The 18,724-nt window shown below is 47.2% G+C and overlaps 1 protein-coding gene across 2 annotated transcripts in view; it reads left to right on the top strand.

Annotated features, from left to right (window-relative positions):
• The window catches only part of LOC128301931 (tyrosine-protein kinase Btk29A-like), a 65,871-nt gene that overhangs the window by 27,848 nt on the left and 19,299 nt on the right, over window positions 1-18,724 (top strand). Inside the window, exon 1 of one of the 2 annotated variants that reach the window (XM_053038609.1) lies at window positions 16,813-16,980. The exons of the other annotated variant lie outside the window; for it this stretch is intronic. Within the exon in view, the coding sequence (XP_052894569.1) occupies window positions 16,953-16,980 (28 nt within the window). The 5' untranslated portion in view covers window positions 16,813-16,952. Of the gene's footprint in view, window positions 1-16,812; window positions 16,981-18,724 lie in introns of those variants that run through there. 2 annotated transcript variants of the gene reach the window in all.

The raw sequence follows: 18,724 nt of genomic DNA, 5'->3' as shown, positions 1-18,724 counted from the left end.
CACCGACGTGCAGCAGGGTTATTATGTCTCGTTTAAAAGCCCTCCCTTCTTTATGAACGCAGCATGCTAATGGAGATCAAGTATCGATGGCACCGACCGTATTGTAAAGCGTGTTAATGCAACCTGTAATTTGAATACGTGCGTTTTGTGGTTTTTCTTTTGTTGTTCTGGAGTGGGACCGTCCATATGCACAAGCGGGCGGGTGTGTGTGTAAACAAACAGCGAACGAAACTGGCGAAGAAACGATTCGCTAAATTGCACCACACGCAAGGATCGGCTCTGGCTGGTTGCCTGGAAGGTTGTATTGCGTGTTGGTTAAAGGATTCATTGGTTTGTGGTTTTACGAGGCACGAAAAGGGAGTGCCCTTTTAAGATACATTTAATGTGTTCCTGTTTTGTTAAAATAATAACGTGTCAGATGATACGCGACACAGATGCTAGTGGGTACTGGTTACCAACAAAGGATAATTGTCCATTGCTAATTCTTCAATATTATCCTTTTCGGATAATATTTTTTATCCTTGATTCCAAATCAAGAATGCCTAGGGATTCATAAATCCTCAAAGAATCATGAATTTCTGTATTAACCGAGCTTAATTCTTCTGTTCAAAACATCTTATTTCAGAAGCAAAATAATAAAAACAACCCTTAAATAATGCTTCCAGATGATTCATATATATATTCGACTGAATAGAGACTCAGATTGATAGCTTCAGTTCAAAGATTCATAGAAATTCATGAATTTGTATCAGTATCACCCAACACTTGTGTTCTTAAATAAAAAAAAGCAAAAATGACTGCATAATTGGGCAAACTCCCTTTTCCAATCTACGATCAGTAAGATTTTGCAACACCCTGTAACTCTTTCGGTGTTACATTATTTTTCCCGTATTAATCGCATTTCAATCTCTCGGCCATTCCAAGTACACTGCGGTCTTGGTGAAAAGTCATTTCACCACTCGCAGCAAGATCAATATCTTCACTTCCATTGGCGACGGGTTCGAACGATCAGTTGGTGTCTCGCGCCACTTGCTTTTGCTCTCTGTTTTGCGTGATGAATGATGGCGACGGAGATGTGGTTGTCGCGAATCTCGCAAAATCTCCGCACCAGCAACCCAATGAGCGAGAGCCCTGATTAAAGGTGCACCGGGCGAACCGACGCGAATAAAACCAACCACTAGCACGGAGCTGCAAATGATTTGGCATCGGTGAAGGGTAATAAATATTCGTGGTGCATAAAATTGGTGGCTGTGCAGTTCAACGGTACAGCTCTCCAACGTGCACGTCCTTCATCGGTTCTAGCTGGTGCTGTTGTGGGGTGATGACAAGTTTCCCCATCCACCTCGTCCTCCCTCATTGCTCAAAGAAATAAAAACTCCCTGAAACGCGTTATGGGGAGCTTTCCAATTAAGTTTTTTTGTAGTATTCCTTTTTACGAGACCACCCCGTCCGGTGTGGACATTGCAGTAGTGCGCCACAACGGGCGTCCGAACGCAGCGAGTCTGCGATGTTGCTTAGATGCTGCGCGTGATGCAATGATGCAACGATACCCGGACGACGGTGCGTTCTTTAAGGGCGATCGTGTACCGTACCGCGCTTTATGGGGTTTTACTGGAAATAAATGGGCACCCGGGGTTCGTGTGATGTAGATTGTGTGCGGTTGAAACGCTCACCTTTAATAAAAACGGGTTTTATTTTAGCGGGTGCGTGATTGTATCGTGTGCCGGTACCGTCCGCGGACCACGCGCTTCATAATTGCTCGATCACGTTCACTAATTCCTGAAGCTCCCTGTGTTTTTTGTAGTTGTTGTTGTTCAACCTCTCCCCACACTGTACAACGTATTCATCTTCATCTTCTGGAGGTGTATTGTACTGATGAACGACTCTGCTCCGCTGGCGTGAATGTGTTTACATAGCTTAATTTTTGAGCTCCCTTCTCCAAAAACGAGTTCTTGCACACGTCTTGCACAAGACCATATGCGAGAACCATCATTTTAATAGCGTTAGCTGCACCAGATAGTAGTCTCCAAGATTGTGCATCTTGGACGCGTTTTTCTCTGTCGTAAAACAGATGGAAACACATAATCATAAAACCGCAACGATTTTATCATGGATGTCTCGCCCGTTCCGTTTAGCTGAGATGAGATGTTCTAATCTCACGATCGAGGATGAAAAATCTCCTACAATACACACACTGCTTGATTGGACGTTAAGATAGATCATGTTTTACAAGCGATTCAATCGATCAGATGGAAAAGAAATGTGAACGATAAAGGGTTTCTCCTTTTCTACGTAACTCTCGTTGTTATTAAAACGTTTTACAATGATCTTCTTTGTGGAGCAGATGGTGTCTGTTTTTATCTAAACGTTTCACGAAATGAGTCCCCCGGCAAGAGTCAATAACTCACTATTCCAACTGTTCGTGATGTGGCACACACATCGGTCTATACCCCTGCAGCTAGTGCATACTAATTTACGCACCATGCAAGCAAAAACCTCTTGCTGGCATTAGCTGAGACTCGCAAAACCACCGCTCAGCTCTCGGTTGTTACGCAGCTGGCGAAGTCGCACGTTGTGCCGAGACTCTTGGCCCAAAGGGAACAACAAGTACCATGCGTTACTTGTGTATGTGTACGTTGCTGCAGCTTCCAAAGTCAACCACTGCTCAGTTGGGGCTGTGAAGCTAGCTAATGGGTAATGAATATAATTATCATTACTATTATTATACTGCTTTGCACACCACCACCCCTGTGCTGTGTGTTCTCACCACGTCGTTCTTCTAAAGATGTTTGGAGTCTTTGGAGGACGTCTGCGCCAGCGTGTCGCCTGTCGAGTGTACACATCGCCACAAGCGGCTAATCCAGTGGTAGGTTCGCCTGCATCAGCACAGAACCGGTACCGAGGCGCGGTTGGTCTAAGAAGATCAATCCCGAAAGTAGGCCACCATTACCGGCGTATACCACCTCTAGGGGTCTTGGGGGAGTGGTCGCTTCAAGATGAGTGTTCTGTTGCGAGTGATTGTGTGTGGCGTTGAAAAAAGAGTCACTCCCTGTAAGATAAACGAGGCAAGGATAGGTGATGGTTATGGGAGTGCACGGACTTGCAGCGATCAAGGAAAAAAGGCACTTGATTACTCCCGGAGGGTTTCGGAAGGTGTAGACCGACTGCAATGATTGATCTGCAGCTGTACCGTTTGATTATGTTGGTGGGAAAAGCTATCAACGAACGCTTGGTTGAAGTGTCTTTCTGTATTGAGGATATAGTGAAGCATGAACAGGTTGATCATAACATGATTAATATATTATAGCTAATTTGGTGAGGCTATCTGTTTATTACGCTTAAAAGAAAATGTTAAAAAAGTCTCAGACACACCTGTCTCGAAGTGATACGAAGGTTTATGCTACTATTTTGAAGCATCTGCTAGCCATCTGTTAGCTGCAGAGATCTTCTAATAGAAAGTTTCGAAAGGTCTAATGGAAACTCAATTATCGTTACAACTCACGCCGAAGTAAATAAAAGAAGTAACACCTGCGTACATCCAAAACTGACTCGTCATGCAACGAACAAGACGCAAATGAAAAACAATAACCGTTCCAAAAGTGTCGTTGTCCGATAAGTACTATTTACCCACGTGCTCCATTTCTACAGCAAAAGGTTATGTTTACATGCATTCTTTCTAATCTTATCATCCAACCAAACCAACCTTATACGAGCTTTTAATTATCGCCCTGCAAGCTGCATTAATGTAACGGACGAAACAGGTGCTCTTCTTACAACACAGAACAGCATATCTCTTCAAATCGCTCCTTGCACATCACTGTACACCGCTGGGTGTTTCTGTAGCGCGTCAAGCGTTACATAAAATTAAACATTATTTACACGGAACCTTCCGTCTAAATTGCGCTTAATAGCTAAGGGCAAGGGTTTCCCCATTGGGGACTGCAGACTGAAACTCCAAAGGTGTTGGCTTTACACCGGGAACGAATGCTAGTGTCACCACTAAACCACAACAGCGCCCTAATCGCGTGCTAGATCCCCGTTTCTTTTTCAAACTGTCGCCGGTGAAGAGTTCGGACGTTTCCTCACCGAATGGTAACACGGTTTGTGCGAGCTAATGACCGAACTAAGTCGAGAAATGTGGAACTAATAGGAACACCACGCGTGAAGTGATGCAGCACGCGCAATCCGCTACTCCACATGTGCGCGTTCACGAAACACTCCACCCGTGGCGTATACGATCAATCCATCTTCGTCAAGGGTCTAGTGAAGTGCGAAGTGCGGGCATTATCATTACAATCCAGCCCGTTCCAGACGTGGCGCACCACTCTTAAGCCCCGTGTCGAATGGTGAGATGATGCGAAGTGTGCTAGCGCTCAATGCATCGGTTTGGTGGTGTTGTAGACAGCTAGTGCAGTAGCAGCAGTACCAGCAGAGACTAGTTTTTCACACCTATCTGTTGTTCCAGACCGAAAGTTCTAGTTTCGTATTTGGCGTCGCGAAGAAGCAGGAGCAGTAATATTTATTAGTGTCGGTTCAAGACTGATTCGAACTGCTTTACGGTTTATACCGAAATGCATAAACTTCATCAGCGCCAAGTGTAACGAATATCCAGAGAATATCGAACCGGATCCGATAGGTCGACACACAGTGCCTCTCTTGTCCACAAATCCACCCTCAATGGAAAGATTCTGTATCAACCAACCGACATGGCGAAGAAACTTCAAGGCGATCGAGATTTGTGAAAGGTGGTTTGAGATATGCTGCATGCGCATGTCCTATCTTCGTCCATCCACAACAAAACCAGCATCCTCGCTGTGAAGAACACTCAACCTCTTCTTTCGGTCCTCGCGCGCCAGATCAGCAAGCGGGATCGATCTACTGCGGAGTAGTAGCCCCGCACACCAGAAAAGGCATCGGAGATTAAGCAATTTTTGTAAAACCTGTTTTCGGTTCGTGAACCTCCCGTTTACTCCTTTATGCGCACGTTCTGCCCATTGCCCAGTATCGTTGGTTCCCCATCCGCATAATTAGCGTGCAACAGTGGTTTGCGAAATCGGGAGCGTTCACTTCGCGGTGTGCAGAAGAACTTCGCGAATCGAACTCCACCACGTCGGTGAGAATGTGTTAATGATGCGCTGAAGGACGCACCAATTCCTTGTAGGGGGGGAGGTTTTCGCAGCACTCTTTTCGTTTGGAACTAGTTGTGAACGGTAACCGTGTGTGCGTGTTTGTGTGTCAGCCGAGAAACAATGTGCCAGCTTATACTCTTAACAATAATGTGCGCAAAAATCAAAGGTGCATCAAGTGATCTTCATGCTGTGTTAGAATGATGTGAAGATTTTTCGGTAGCTGCTTCAATTCTTCTTTCTCAGTGCTATGCACCACAAATTTATCAGCTTTTACTTTTGCAGCGGAATAGGCAGCAGCTTTCGAAGGATCGAGCGTGTGCGTAGTGTGTGTTACTGTTTGTGAACAACGAACGTGCACGTCGTATGAGAAGAGCCAGCTTCCATCAAATCGTCCGAGTGCGTTAGTGAACGAAAGAAGTGGAAAAAATTCAACCATACAGAAGGTGTACGTTTGTGCAGAGTAGTGGGTTTGGTTTAGTGTGGCCCCGGTGGTTGTTGGGCACCAGAAACCCACACTTCCGATGATTCCGTGCGTGAGTCTCACGGAGAGCAGTGTCCTTGGGAATATGAAAGAACGCGTTAAAGAGATGCGCGTGTTCGGGTGTCGCTTAAATTTCTGGAACAATGTAACGCTGAACTTCGGTAGCAATAAGGGTAAGTGTCCCGGAAGGAAAGGTTGCTCAGGAAGTAGCAACGGTAGTGCTCAGGAAGTAGACATATAACTAGAGCCTTTTGAAAAGATATTGATGAGTGCAGTTAATTGTGGTAAAACCGATCACCGTGATGATCATGCCGAATAGACGAGCCATTCCTCAAAGGGTATCATCAACGATCGATAAGCGTCTGGTAATGGGTACAATGAAAATAAACTAATCGTGCACATCTTCGCCTCCATACCGCTGTAATTGTGGATTAATTTAATGTGCTTTCTGAGCTGATGCTTAGATTTAGCCTCCATTTGAGGTCTCTCTGGGCGAGCTTCAATTATCGAAAGGGGGAAGACTAAATACCCTTGCTGATATTAATAGCCACGATGACGTATGTTCTGAGAGCCGTCTTTGAGAGGGTGGTCCAGGCGTGCCTACATAAACGGGAGCATTACAGGGAGAGATGGCTTCCAACCTCCACCATCAACCATGATTTCCATGTTCGATCTGGCATTGCGCAAGCGAATCGATCTTTCACGAACCGGAGGTTCGGTTGGAAGCGAATACACGTCTTCCCTTGAGGACCCGTTAAGCTTCTCCGCGTGCGGCTCGGGCGCGGGAGGTCAAAAGGAAGGTGCGATGCAGTCATTAATTATCTGAAATCAATTACCCATGCTCACGATGCAGACATCGGGAAACATGGTTTACGATTTCATCGAGTGCGCGCACACTGATGGTGCCCGCTTCGGTAAGAAGGGCCCTATTCTCCCGGTCTGGCCTGAGATATGTAGAGTGCCCCAGTGTGATGGTCGATTCGATTCACCCGCGGTCTTTTCGGACTGAGGAGCAAAAGGGACACACATACACAAATCGAACAAGAGAAAGAGCATGTGTGTATGTACATCCGTGTGCACATCAGCTGCCTAGTGGCCAAAGCCCAAGATATATTCCTGCTGGCGGAATCTGTCGGCGGACGTCTGTTGTCTTGTCTAATAGCTGACACACACGGTGTTGCTAAGGGTTTGCCGTGGGGGGTGGCAAATTGCGGCGGGCTGTGTGGTCGAATCGCTCCACACTCTACCGTGCATGTTTTGCATAATCGTGGCCACGCTAACGGTACTCCATCTCTTAGTCGGATTTAAACCTGGACTGGACACAGCGGATCGATGAACCGTGGAGAATTGTGCGCGTCGAAGCTTCTTTGATCAGTTCTTGCTCCATTACCAAATGGCGCCGTTAGATGAGGTGCAAAACTAGAAAGTGTTAGTAGGGCGCACTGACACCTGAAGAAGAAGCAAACACGTCCAGTGATAACTGTCAATACGTAAGTTTTGTTTTTCAGACATCAGCTGTTAAATATTTAAACTAATTGAAAGTTTTGAGTTTATTTGAACGTGTTTAACAGACCGAATCTTCAGTAAGTTGCTTTCAAATTACCCTTCACACTTGAAGGTTCCCGAAATGAAGATCTCAGCTCCATCACCAACAATACCAGGGTCTTCGTTCCCGTCTGTACACGTTCTTTTTTTTCGAATGAATCTACATCGTTCCCGCCGCTAAATGTATTCCGGTAGCGGAACCAAAATGTAGAACAATTTCCACTTAATGTAAAGCTATTATATGGTGTGCCTTCCAATCTACCTGATTTCGACCGGAAACGTACGATGGTCGATGAATGACGAGCGGCCGTATGCATGGTTTGGAATTATGAATGACGGACCAGAACAGGCTTCCAGTGGTACGCCTTCGGTAACGAGGTAAAGGTTAAAACATGCCCTGTCATTCTGTGGCGTAGAATATCGAACTACAGTGGCAATCCGTAGGCTTAGCTTGGGTCGTTCTACTGCAAACGCGTAGAAATGGTTCCATTTGGTACCTTTCGCCTTGGTCCTGTTCAAAAATCCTCAATTCATTCCATGGCGTGCGCTTCAATCCTTCACCATGGACGCGTTCATTTTCTTTCGCTTCCTAGCTAAACGCTGTTTAATCGATAGCACTAGAAACACCCACATCCTGCAACAGCTGTGTGGCACAATGTTGTGTGTGTTAAAGCCTTTGCCAGTGTCTACTACTCGACCTGGCAGAGTGGCACGATTAGTTCCATGCTCTCATGCGTTCTTGTACCTTGGCTGAGGCACTTAAATTCAATATTGAAACGTGTTGTCTAATGAAGGGAACTCCGTCGAGCAGTGTGTTAACAAATAAAAAACAATTTATAGAGCACCAACCGGAGATGTAGAATCCCAGCGGCTTGGCGTGGAATAAGGAGTAGACTTGGAAGCAACTGCAAATTAACTCATTTCCCATGACAGGTTGTGTCTCGGATCGGGTTGAAGCGTTCTGTTGCTTACTTGTTGCTTGCTTACGCTGTAACTCTACCACAGCCATGCCAGCGATCGGTGTATCACCGGGGGAACTGAGCTGTTCCCAGCCGCCATTCATCGCACGCTTAGTTTCGTTTTATGAATCGCTGTAAATTTATCGCACCCATCATCTTATCCTCCAGGCATCCAGCTTCCCCATTCCAATTCCCCATTTACTGAGATGCGCAGCAGATATGCACCTGGTGTGAAGTGTCTATTTTTTAACCAGCCACTTAACAACACCATTCCCGCGGTGTATCGATCGCGTTTGGGTCCCAGTGTTTGGCCGATCAATGCGGGACCGAGCGGTAAAGATATGCAAATCGGATGCCACTAGCGTGGGGAGAACAATCAGCAACGCAGACACGTCCTCATCCCGTAGCGAAGTGACAGCCGAATGAGCGACCTCCCCGGAGGTACCTGGGAAGGGTAGATCTTTGGAGTCCCCAAAGCATCATTTTGCAGTTGTCACGTTTCACGTGTGAGGTTAATGACGGGCTTCCATCTGCATCTGGAGGGCTCCAATGCTAATGTATGCAGCGATAGGGATCGGGCGGGGTAAAAGCGTATGTAACCGTGCCGGTCTGGTGTCTATCGTGCGCGTGCCTGAAGCTCATCGCGTTTCTCGTTAGCAGCAGGCATTAGTTCTTTACGATTAACCCCTTTTGCGGGACCGGGGTGGCTTATATTGAGAAGCTGGGCTGGGACGTTGATTTCCGTACGATGCTGCCTTGAATCTTGAATAGCACTAACGTAGATATTTTTTATTGATCTTTCTCTTTTTAGGTAAGTTTGATGTCCATCTGCCGGGGTGCTTCAAAAAAAGGGGATGCAAAGAATACGGAGCGAAGGATAGCACAGGTTCGGTAGAATATGAAAGGATGAGCAGCGATCGCCGCCGAATGTCGGTCGTAAAATGCTAGTTTTATCACGGCATCATTCCGATTCGCCGCTATGCGTAATTACTGTTAATGGCGGTTTATATGTCATGCAACGAATATGATAGATGGCACCGGACAGGTTTCACGCATATATACATATATGTGGACGTAGGTTTCCACACGATACGCTTCGCGGCTCGTTAGAGCTTGTACCATTTTCAATACCGCATTGTAACACCCATGATGAAGGCGATTGAAACGTTCACCGGTTTTACCGCCGATCGCGTTGTTCCATCTCCACCATTACCCACCAATCTCTCCACCTGTCGGTATCGTGTATCAGCAGACCCCTTGATCGAACGACGTCCGGCGCCCGTTCGGTGAAAATTTCGATGTAACTCCAGCGATGAAATGTGAAAAAACGCCCAAATGTAGGCATTTCGTGGCACGGTGTGTTTTGGAGGGTTTTTGCACCTGCTACACGCCGCAGGTGTTGCAGCGCAATAAATCCAATCAACGGTGGTTAGCTCCGCTGTCTGTTCGGCTGACACCTGTAGCAACACCCTTCGGCAGTGGCAGCTACGCATGTGGCCACCCCTGCAGGGAGTCTTCTGCTGACATAACACGTTTGGGGCAGAAAGGTAAGGGCAACTGAACAGCAAAGGTAAAAAGCCTTCGGTGCAAGCAATAAAAATGTCACCGCTTTGCCCTCACGTTCTATTTTCTGGGTTCGACCCAATCGGGTTGACTGACATACTCTTTTTGAAGCGCGGAGGGTAACCGCGTACGCATCGACAGGTTCGACCGGGGGTCGTGTTCTCGGTTTGCAATAAGGGAATCCCCACTTACCGTGAAGTCGTGTGGCACTGTAAACTTGGCGATTCTTGATTGACTTGTTGAGTCATGTTACATCCTACACCTTTACGGCTTGCAGAAAATAGCGGTGTGGCAAACCGGGCAATTGGGGTAACTTTGAAGAAAAGGGTGATAGCTACGTCGATGAAGTGCTTGATAACAGGCATGAACCGAAACCCGGGTGCGAGGAAGCGTGTCCGACGGTGGAACCCAATAAAACAATAAATCGATCATTTTACGGCAGTGTGTGGTGTATGGCGCTAATGTAAAGCATGTGCGCTTGTCGCCAGTATATGGGGGAGCATTATTGGAGATTTGTATTCCTTATCCTCTTTGATTTGAGGTTATTCATTGGGTCTTAGTTTAAGGCAAGATTTATGCGACAGTTGGATGGATTTTTTTTAATTGCAAACTCATGTCAGTGAAGTCTTGTCCGAAAGGAGCAACTATTATGAATGAAATTCAACGATGATGTTTCATATTTTTTGGTCTGTGAAAAACAAATCCAAGCGAGGTGAGGAACAGACTCGCTGTCAAAGATATCATTCTACTCGGCAGCTCTAGTTTCATCCTTTTGTGCTGACAAGGAAACGAACCTGAAAGGTTACGGCACTGAGAAACTGTCTTGTAATCTTCTCTGCTCGGTGTGTTGGAATCCTTTTCCCCGCATCGTTGATGTTCTTGTTCGTTATCCGTAGAACAAACATTGACCTCTCTTTATGCTTCAGACGGACAGTTGGTCGCTGCGGCAGGCGCTCATGTGTTCAATAGTAAAAGGAAACGAGATGAAGGAATGGTTTCAGATTGTGAGATTTTTTTTCTGCTGTTGCTTTCAGCCTCAACAACACCCATTCATCCATCAATCATCGCGCTTCGCTCTGCGCGTTACGTTGTTATTGTGCGTGCGAGTGTATGGTGTGCGCGATCGAAACGACTGCAGCGCCAACTGCATGTTCGATATGCGTCACACAACGGAGGAAAATTGGGGGGATGCTTTTCCCCGAACGGTACCGGCGGGGTACGCTTCCACCATCCGGGGTCGATCGATATCGACACCTTTCAATCTACTTTTCAAAATAAGATGCGTGTCGATGCGCGCGGGAGCACGATGTGAAGAAAGTCATGACAAAAAGCAGGAGAACGTGCAATGAGAAACACAACCGGACCCTGGATTCACATTTGTTAAATGGTGGGTGAAAGAAAGCTGCGCGTTAAAAAGAGCTATGAGATCTCCATAATCCAAACAAAAGCCGGACTCGGGCAGGGTCGCAATCTTGTCTTACATCTCAGAATCGAAGCGCGGAGGAAACAACACTAACGGGATGCATCGGGTCGTTCCTGGAACGATTCCACTGAAAGTAACATAAAACGGGGAAACATGTATTCTGGGTTGGTGTTGCTTTTTATGGGCGGACTGGCCTAAAGGTCAGCTTATCCCAAGGAAGGCAAATAACTTCGTTTGCCGAACGCTGGAGAACGTTCGAAAGGAGCTCAGACAAAAGAATAAGAATTGATGTGTTTTTTTTGGGGTCTGGATCGAAGAGAATGTTTTGTTAAGGTCGGAATGTGTTTCTTCCGATGACAGCTGACGAACGGAAGAAGCAACGCCATCGGTGCGGTAGAATTTGAATGATTATTATCCCTTATCTGGTTCAGTTTCACGTTGTGCTTGTGGAGATTCCCATCCGGTTTAAGTAATTCGTTCAACAGAGATCCAGTTTCGTCCAAATCTTGTGAAGATGCTTCCGATTATGTCATTTTTAATGCTTCTTCAACAAGGCATGCCGCCTGTGTTTCCATTTTATGGTCACATTAAGATAGCTTCAATCGATCTTTATCGACACATTTTACGATCGGCAATGATCGTGAGCGTATCGTATACCCTCCAGATACAAATCGGACGCTGTTTAAACATTGTAAGCGAAAGTAAGGACACTATTTTCTTATTGCGCTAACCATCGCCTCAAGTCCGGCAGTGAATTACCATTCCAATCTTCCCGGTGCACCGCGTTATCACAACATCCGTAATGTTGTCTGATTGCAATCATGAGAGCGTTTCATCACGACACAGTTCTCACATTGCAGATGGAATCACGTCACAATTGAGCCCAGCAGCACAGAAGCCTGCAGAAAAAAAGTAATTTAGATTGATATAGGCACAAATGTGTTCGGGGTGTTCAATTTGTAAGCAATCTGTTGCAATGAACGTTATGTGTGTTTTGGCCTGGCAAATCTGGCTGCCGGCAATCGCGGCCAGCTCTCGCGCGCGCACTTTTCGGAGGTTGTCCTCCGGTACCATTGAGGATGGATAAACTGACGTTTAGGCACCGTTTTGCGATCCATTTGCGTTGATTCAGTTGAAGGTAAATGATGGCGTTGAGACGGCCTAAGCATTTTTAGTTGAAGATGTTAGTAATTGAGTGGTAGCTTCTTCATCCTTGTGACTTGTAAGCTCCTCCAAATGACAGATGGGATATGCAAACAGGAGGTTTGCAGATTGATGCTGTACTGGAGTGTATCTATGTTTTTCACTGCTCACCCGTACAGCATGTTGTAATATGTATTCAGTCTCTTATACGAGATGCCAGTGACCGCCACGGTTTGCTCTTTTCTCTGACTGGTGATTATCATCCCGTGAGGTAAAAAAAAGTCTTCACCCATGAGGGGTGAGGTGTTGCGTGAACAATAAGCATCCAAACAAAAACGCAACCTCAACAACAACATCTTCACCCTCTTCTCGCCGGGTGAAGGTGTGCGTTGCGTTATTGTGAGCTGTAACTCACCTTCAAGTCTCTTCTCCACGCGGGGACCGGTGGATGATTCGAACTCCAACAGTCCGCCCGAAACCATCTCCCGGCAGTGGTGATGAACTGACCGGACCGATTTTAACGTTTAGCAACACACATTGCGAGAAAAATAGTAGACAAAGAAAGAAGGAAAGGAAAAACAACCCCCTCAAGATGCCAATTAGCGTGTGAGCGCCCACTGCAGAGAACTGATGTGAGTGTGAGTGTGATTCGGGTGCTTTTTGGAGAGGGTAGCTTTTTGGGGGCGCACATTCGGTGCTTAATACATTCGACTGATAAAGGCGGGAGTGCTTTTGAACTCTTGCCACACCCCCCCCCCCCCCCCCCCCCCACTCGAGCGGGTTCATTTATGCCAATTTTCTACCGACTTTGGCATGGCTTCTGCTTCTGCTGTCACGGGGTTTTTCCGCGGGCATATGAATGCGATGTTGCTATTTTGGCATTCGCTTCGATGGATGGCTGTTTTTTTTTTGTTTGCCTTTCCATCAGGTATCCAACCATGCCAAAGACCTTTTCGGGGTTTTTTTGGCATAAACACCCCGCCACACCACACTCACGCACCTGGAAAAGAGCACGGGTGAAAGGGAAAGTGGTTTTTCAGCAGTTTCTGGCAATGTCCATGGTTGGAAACCTTCCACCGTTGTGGAAAGCGATGATTATGGGGTGCTGGACATTGTGGATGGTGGATGTTTTTTTTCACCTTTCTTTGAAACTATTTTCCCGAATTTTAGGTCACCATGGTTCCTCGACCAGTTTAGGATTTGAGAGCGCGTCAGCGGACGCTAAGCGGCTTACGTCACGTTTATCAGTCCACTTGTGCACCACGGGGTTGTGCAGCATTGGAGGGAGAATTTTTAATTTTCCTCCACCCAAACGTAAACTGCAATATGTGTGTTTTCCTCAATTTAATCTCATCTGATGTCCCCACGCGGGAACTTCCCATTTAAAAGGTCAACAGGACACCATGGTGATTTCTGCACTGCACTGCACTGCAAGTGCACGGTGCAGATTTTTATTGTACGTTCGCTGTTGATGAGGGTCATGTATCTTACCGGCGCATCTCGTTAGAGCTATGCACGAATGTGACCTGTAGGCAGGTGTAGTGTTCACCAAAAGGATACCATCAACCATCTTCCGGAGTGGACGTGTGACATACTTTCCTGGGGTCACGAGGTCCATCTAATGTAGGGATGTGCAATAGGTGCGGCATTTTTTCATTACATTCCTGCGGTGCCTTTCTTCTGTGCATCATAATAAACCTCAGTCAAAGCGGTTGGGGTTAGAAAATATAAGTGCAGCATAATGCTAACGATGCAGTTTGCAAGCAGAAGAAAGAGGACAAACTTGTGGCAGCTACAGAGGTGCGGCTTAATTATGTTCACACAGTAACACGCCTCGCAAAGTGGGAAGACATACCGTGGAAAACGGTTCCCGGTTCCCGATAGCAATAGCAATGCTTCTCTTTTCCGGAACTGCATCCTTTCGGTTTCGCAGATGCGTCGATTGATGGTGTGTAATCAGTTTGATAAAATGGTGGTGTGCGATACACAATCGGAATATTATTTTATTCAACCGCTTTGATTGGCGTGATGAATAGAGATCTTTATCTGTGACGAAGCCGTCCGGAGCGGTATAAGTGGTTCGCAGAAAAAGCGGCGACACATTGTTGCTACATTATCGAGCGCAGATCAAATTGAATGTTGGCAATACGTGATGTGATTGCATGGCTAATGAGGACACCATGTGAAGCATTTGTTTCTGCTGTTGGGGCGCTAATTTATTGCCCTGTATTAACATCCTTTAATGCATAGTTTTGCTCCCCGTGAAGTCGTCGTAAAGTGGTAAGGTGTCATGGAGTGATGAGTGGTTTGCCCCGCTTCGATAGATGTACTCAAACATTCTTCAAGAACTCTGTGTCAAGCTAAGGAAAGCTAGCACAAGCCAATTTCCGTTTCATTTTATCTCCCTCCAGCGCCGTCTGCTCGGTGCAAGTAGGAGCAGCCACTCAAGATGTCTGAGATATCTCGAATGTCTTTCCCCCGTGTCGTCACCACTCATGTCCAGTTTCATACCCAGCGCAGACACGGTGTATGTTGAAGATTTTGCTGGCGATAGATAGGTGAGCAGCATCATCCTATTCACTTTTACCCGGTTGGCGTACGCTTTTGCATATCTTCTCCACTGGAACACTCGGTAGCAATGCATGCGCGCACTCAATTCAATACCCACTACACCGAATGTATCTAGATTGAGTACCAACCCCCAAGTTGCGCACACAAAAAAGCGAATAAAAAAAAATTACATCTTCCATTATGAGATGGCGCCATATTTCGCTACCGAAGACTCCAGCAGCAGCAACCTCTCGCGCACCCCTTCTGACGAACGAACCATCACTACCAAACAGCCATTTCAATAACATCAACCTATTCTTTTCGATGGTTGTTGCTACACCACTACCAGGGTACCAGTGTTTTGCTATGCACTGCTCTGCTATTTGGTGCTCCAAAACCGTTCGAACTGCAGATGCATCTTGGGTTGTCTTGTGTTGTTGTTTTTTTTCTTTCTGTTCTCCCTTAAACGCACGATCCATTTTCTCATCACGATCGAGTTGGTTGTTCAATGCATGTTGTTGTCTTCTAGCTTGCTTCTTACCGTGGGCTCTGTTGGTAGTAGTGTTACCACCTTCCACAGCCGTGGTGCGCAACATTTCGGGCCAGCTTCGCCGTTCCCCTTCCAGAAAGGAAATACATAAACGTGCGCGCGGTGGTGGAGCACATTTTCCAAACCAAATCTTGCACATTGGATGCGCGAGTAAGACACGGTTGATCGAGGGGAGTGGGAAGGAAGGGGGTGGGTGCTGTTGGCGTGTGTGAGCGAGAAGTGGAACAAACGAGTGGCAAGCGCCTAGAGAGATATCTAGCGTCAGCAGAAGGGAGTGAAACAATGCCATGTCGAAAAGTAAAAGCTGGTGAGCACTCGGCCAGTTTCCACCGAGCGACTCCACCGTGTGGAACGACGTTGGTGTATCTTTCAGCTCGGATTCGGCTTAGTTTTCCCGTGCGGTTACCGTATCAATCTGTTCTGTGCACGATCTGGAAAGTGATGTTTTAGATTTACTGCGATCTTGATCGTTTTGTTCCAACATCATCCCAACATCACCCAGTGTTACCGGGGGTTGCTACCCTTGAGTACGAGCACGTAAACACTCACACAATACAGCACCTTCTAGAGCAAGTGGAAAATTTTATTGGAGCAGCGAGAGGTGTCGCCAGTATCATAAAAGTTCTTGAACGGTGCGCCATCCCGCAATTGTGCGCACCAGTCAGTGTTAGAGATTGACGTGTTGAGGTTTGGCCACACGCGTTACACCTGTTTGCCCGCGACAACCTGCACGCTCGGTCAGCTGCGAGTGTCTGGTCTTGGAAAGTGAAGGGGATACCCATTTAGTGCGGTGGATGTTCTAATGCAAGCTGGCGGGAACCGTGCGACAGTGTGTTTGCAATTGGCAATTAGTCGTTCGTCGTCTGGTGTACTATGCAGTTACCCACGTCAGAGTTTCTTTGCCGCAACTCGGTACAACTCGTGGACATCCAGTATTAGAAGTTTTGGAACCATTTCGCCATCACCTTTTGAGGCAGATGTTACAGAACTAGCTGTGCGATAACGTAACTGTCTCTCAGTGTATCTGTGCGGTGTGTGCGCCTCCACAAACTGCAGTAGTTGACGGGGGTGACCCTGACAGGCAGGAGCGTCTGCTGGACGTCCCGTAAAGTGGTGCAAACTGATAAGAAGTGCCCGCAGTAAACAACCCTCCGCACATTATTATTGTTGGCGAATCGGCGCCCTATTAAAAGCAGCAACTGGGTCTCGGTAGTGTAGTGTAGGGTGGTATCATTATTCTTGCAGTCTGTCGCGCTGGTTGTGTGCTTTTTTATATTTATCTCTTCGTTGTTTTGTGTTTGCTGTTGTGTTGTTTTTTTTCCAAAACCACCAACACACCGTTGTGAAAGTGGGTGGTCGTGTTTCGAAGGGGGGGGCTGGTGTGTGTTTGTGTACGTGCATTTGTGTTGCATATGTGTTCCGTGGGTCCGCGCTGTTGCAATATCAATATCCAAGCGATACGGCACCGCCGTCTGTGAGCAGTGTGTTGTGCGGCAAAAGCGAAGAAGTTCCGCATCGAGGGCAGAACCGGTGGTGGTCCACGAACAGGTGAAGAGGAAGGCGCCCAGTGCTCAAGCGTAACCGTGCGCACGGAGCGTTCGTCGAAGCAATGACGCTGCTCTCGGTCTGGAGACTAGGTAAGACTGTGCGCGAAGGTGCCGCAACTGTACGGTGTGGTGACAGCAACATCCACCTCAAGTGGAGCTTTTCGATGCGGAGCTACGAAAAGCGAGAAAGAAAGAAACAAATGGTGCTCCAAATATGCACCAAAGTCGTCATATTCGCGAGACATTTCGAAATCAAATTAATGCAAATGTATCCTACAAAACTTAACTCATTTACCCCAGCACGTGACGTGCGGGGCCTCCATACCCGGAGGCGTCCAGCTAGCTAGACTATTGGCAACAATGTTACTAATTTCGCCAACAAAGCCACCACGATCGCTGTTTCACGCCTCACAACACACAGTCACTTTGTTGGAAGCGACACTTGTGCACGATGCCATTGTTTCGACAAGAGTTTCCCCCCAAATTGGAGGACGCGGCGAAGGGTTGCCTGTACTCGGAGGGGAAAATGTCAACCTCCGAGCTGTCGCACCTCGATCTCACGGTGATCCGCATTTGGCGCAAAGCCTTCTAAGGCCCTGTACGGGTGCTGAGCGGGTATCATCTCAGAATGCAACCGACTGCATGCTCTACCCCACAGGTGTCGTTGGTACACGGCACTTGGAGTCACCTTACAACCTGTTCGTGTTGGGTGCACAACAGTCCTTGACGCGTTTGCATTGGATACGGTGGCGTGTCTGTGTATGCCACTACGTGCAACTTCTGCCACAGATAGGTCCGCTTAGTAAGCGGGCATTGCTGGCGCTGCCTTCAGCACGCTCCCACAGCGATGATGTCCGGCCACTCCGCTATGCTGGAATGGAAATCAAAATCACGAATTAACCTTTTGCATACCGAGTTCGAGTTCGATGCGTCTTGCCAGTGTTGAGTTCTAGCGTGAGCTTCAGCTCCAGAAGGCAGCTCGTCTCCGTATAGGACAGAGTAGCTCGAGTCGAGCTTCTCCTTACAACACGACTCCGTTTCATAATCTCCCTTCGATCGCCCAACTGCCTGCACACACACATACCGTTCATCGATCCTGACAGAGGAGGTGAGGTGTCTCTGCTCCGTGAACCGAACCTCAGAAAGTCCCACAGTAATCGATGGGCCATCGCAATCGCCATCACCACCACGATTTGACCTCCGATGAGCTAACGCGTCGTGGGTCTTCTGTTCGCCTTTCGTACACCAATCAATTGTGATTGCGGTGTCGCCGTGTGCGCCGAGATTTGGCCGAGATTCAAGATCGATAGGATTTATGAGTGTGCCAATTTTCCAATCCCCGACGCTACTCCCCCACCGAATCCACGGGGTCAAATGGTTTCGCCGTCCCTTAATGCTACCATCGTCCATGTTTTGCGGTGGGCTTCCGTCAGTGTGGCTTCCCGTGCCATTCGGCAACGACGGCCGCATCAGGCTGCGGTGCGAGTGATCGTAGGGTCATGAGATCGTACCCGATGAACGGTTCACTTTCAGTGCAGAGAAATTAAAAGCTAGTTTTGAGCTGCGTCAGGGAGATCTCGGCACGGCGATGGAAAATGGAAGGTACTACGGTACGGTGGTAACCTTTGTTTTTGTATCCACCAATTTCATCAACGTTCGAACACATGTTTGTGTGTGTATGTGGCTGTTTGTTGTGAACGATGTGCCAGGCTAGCATTTTAGATGGCTTGTTGAATCGCGATCGCGCGCTTGTTTCACTTTCCGTTCGATTGCTAGCTTTTTGAGGCACGGCTCGGTAAATCAATCTGAACGCCTAGGTGAGCGATCCTCTACT

This window comes from Anopheles moucheti, chromosome 3 (genome assembly GCF_943734755.1).
Source record: "Anopheles moucheti chromosome 3, idAnoMoucSN_F20_07, whole genome shotgun sequence".
NCBI classification, from domain to species: domain Eukaryota; kingdom Metazoa; phylum Arthropoda; class Insecta; order Diptera; family Culicidae; genus Anopheles; species Anopheles moucheti.
Note: the sequence above shows the minus strand (reverse complement) of the source record. Positions and strands in the feature narration are given on the sequence as shown.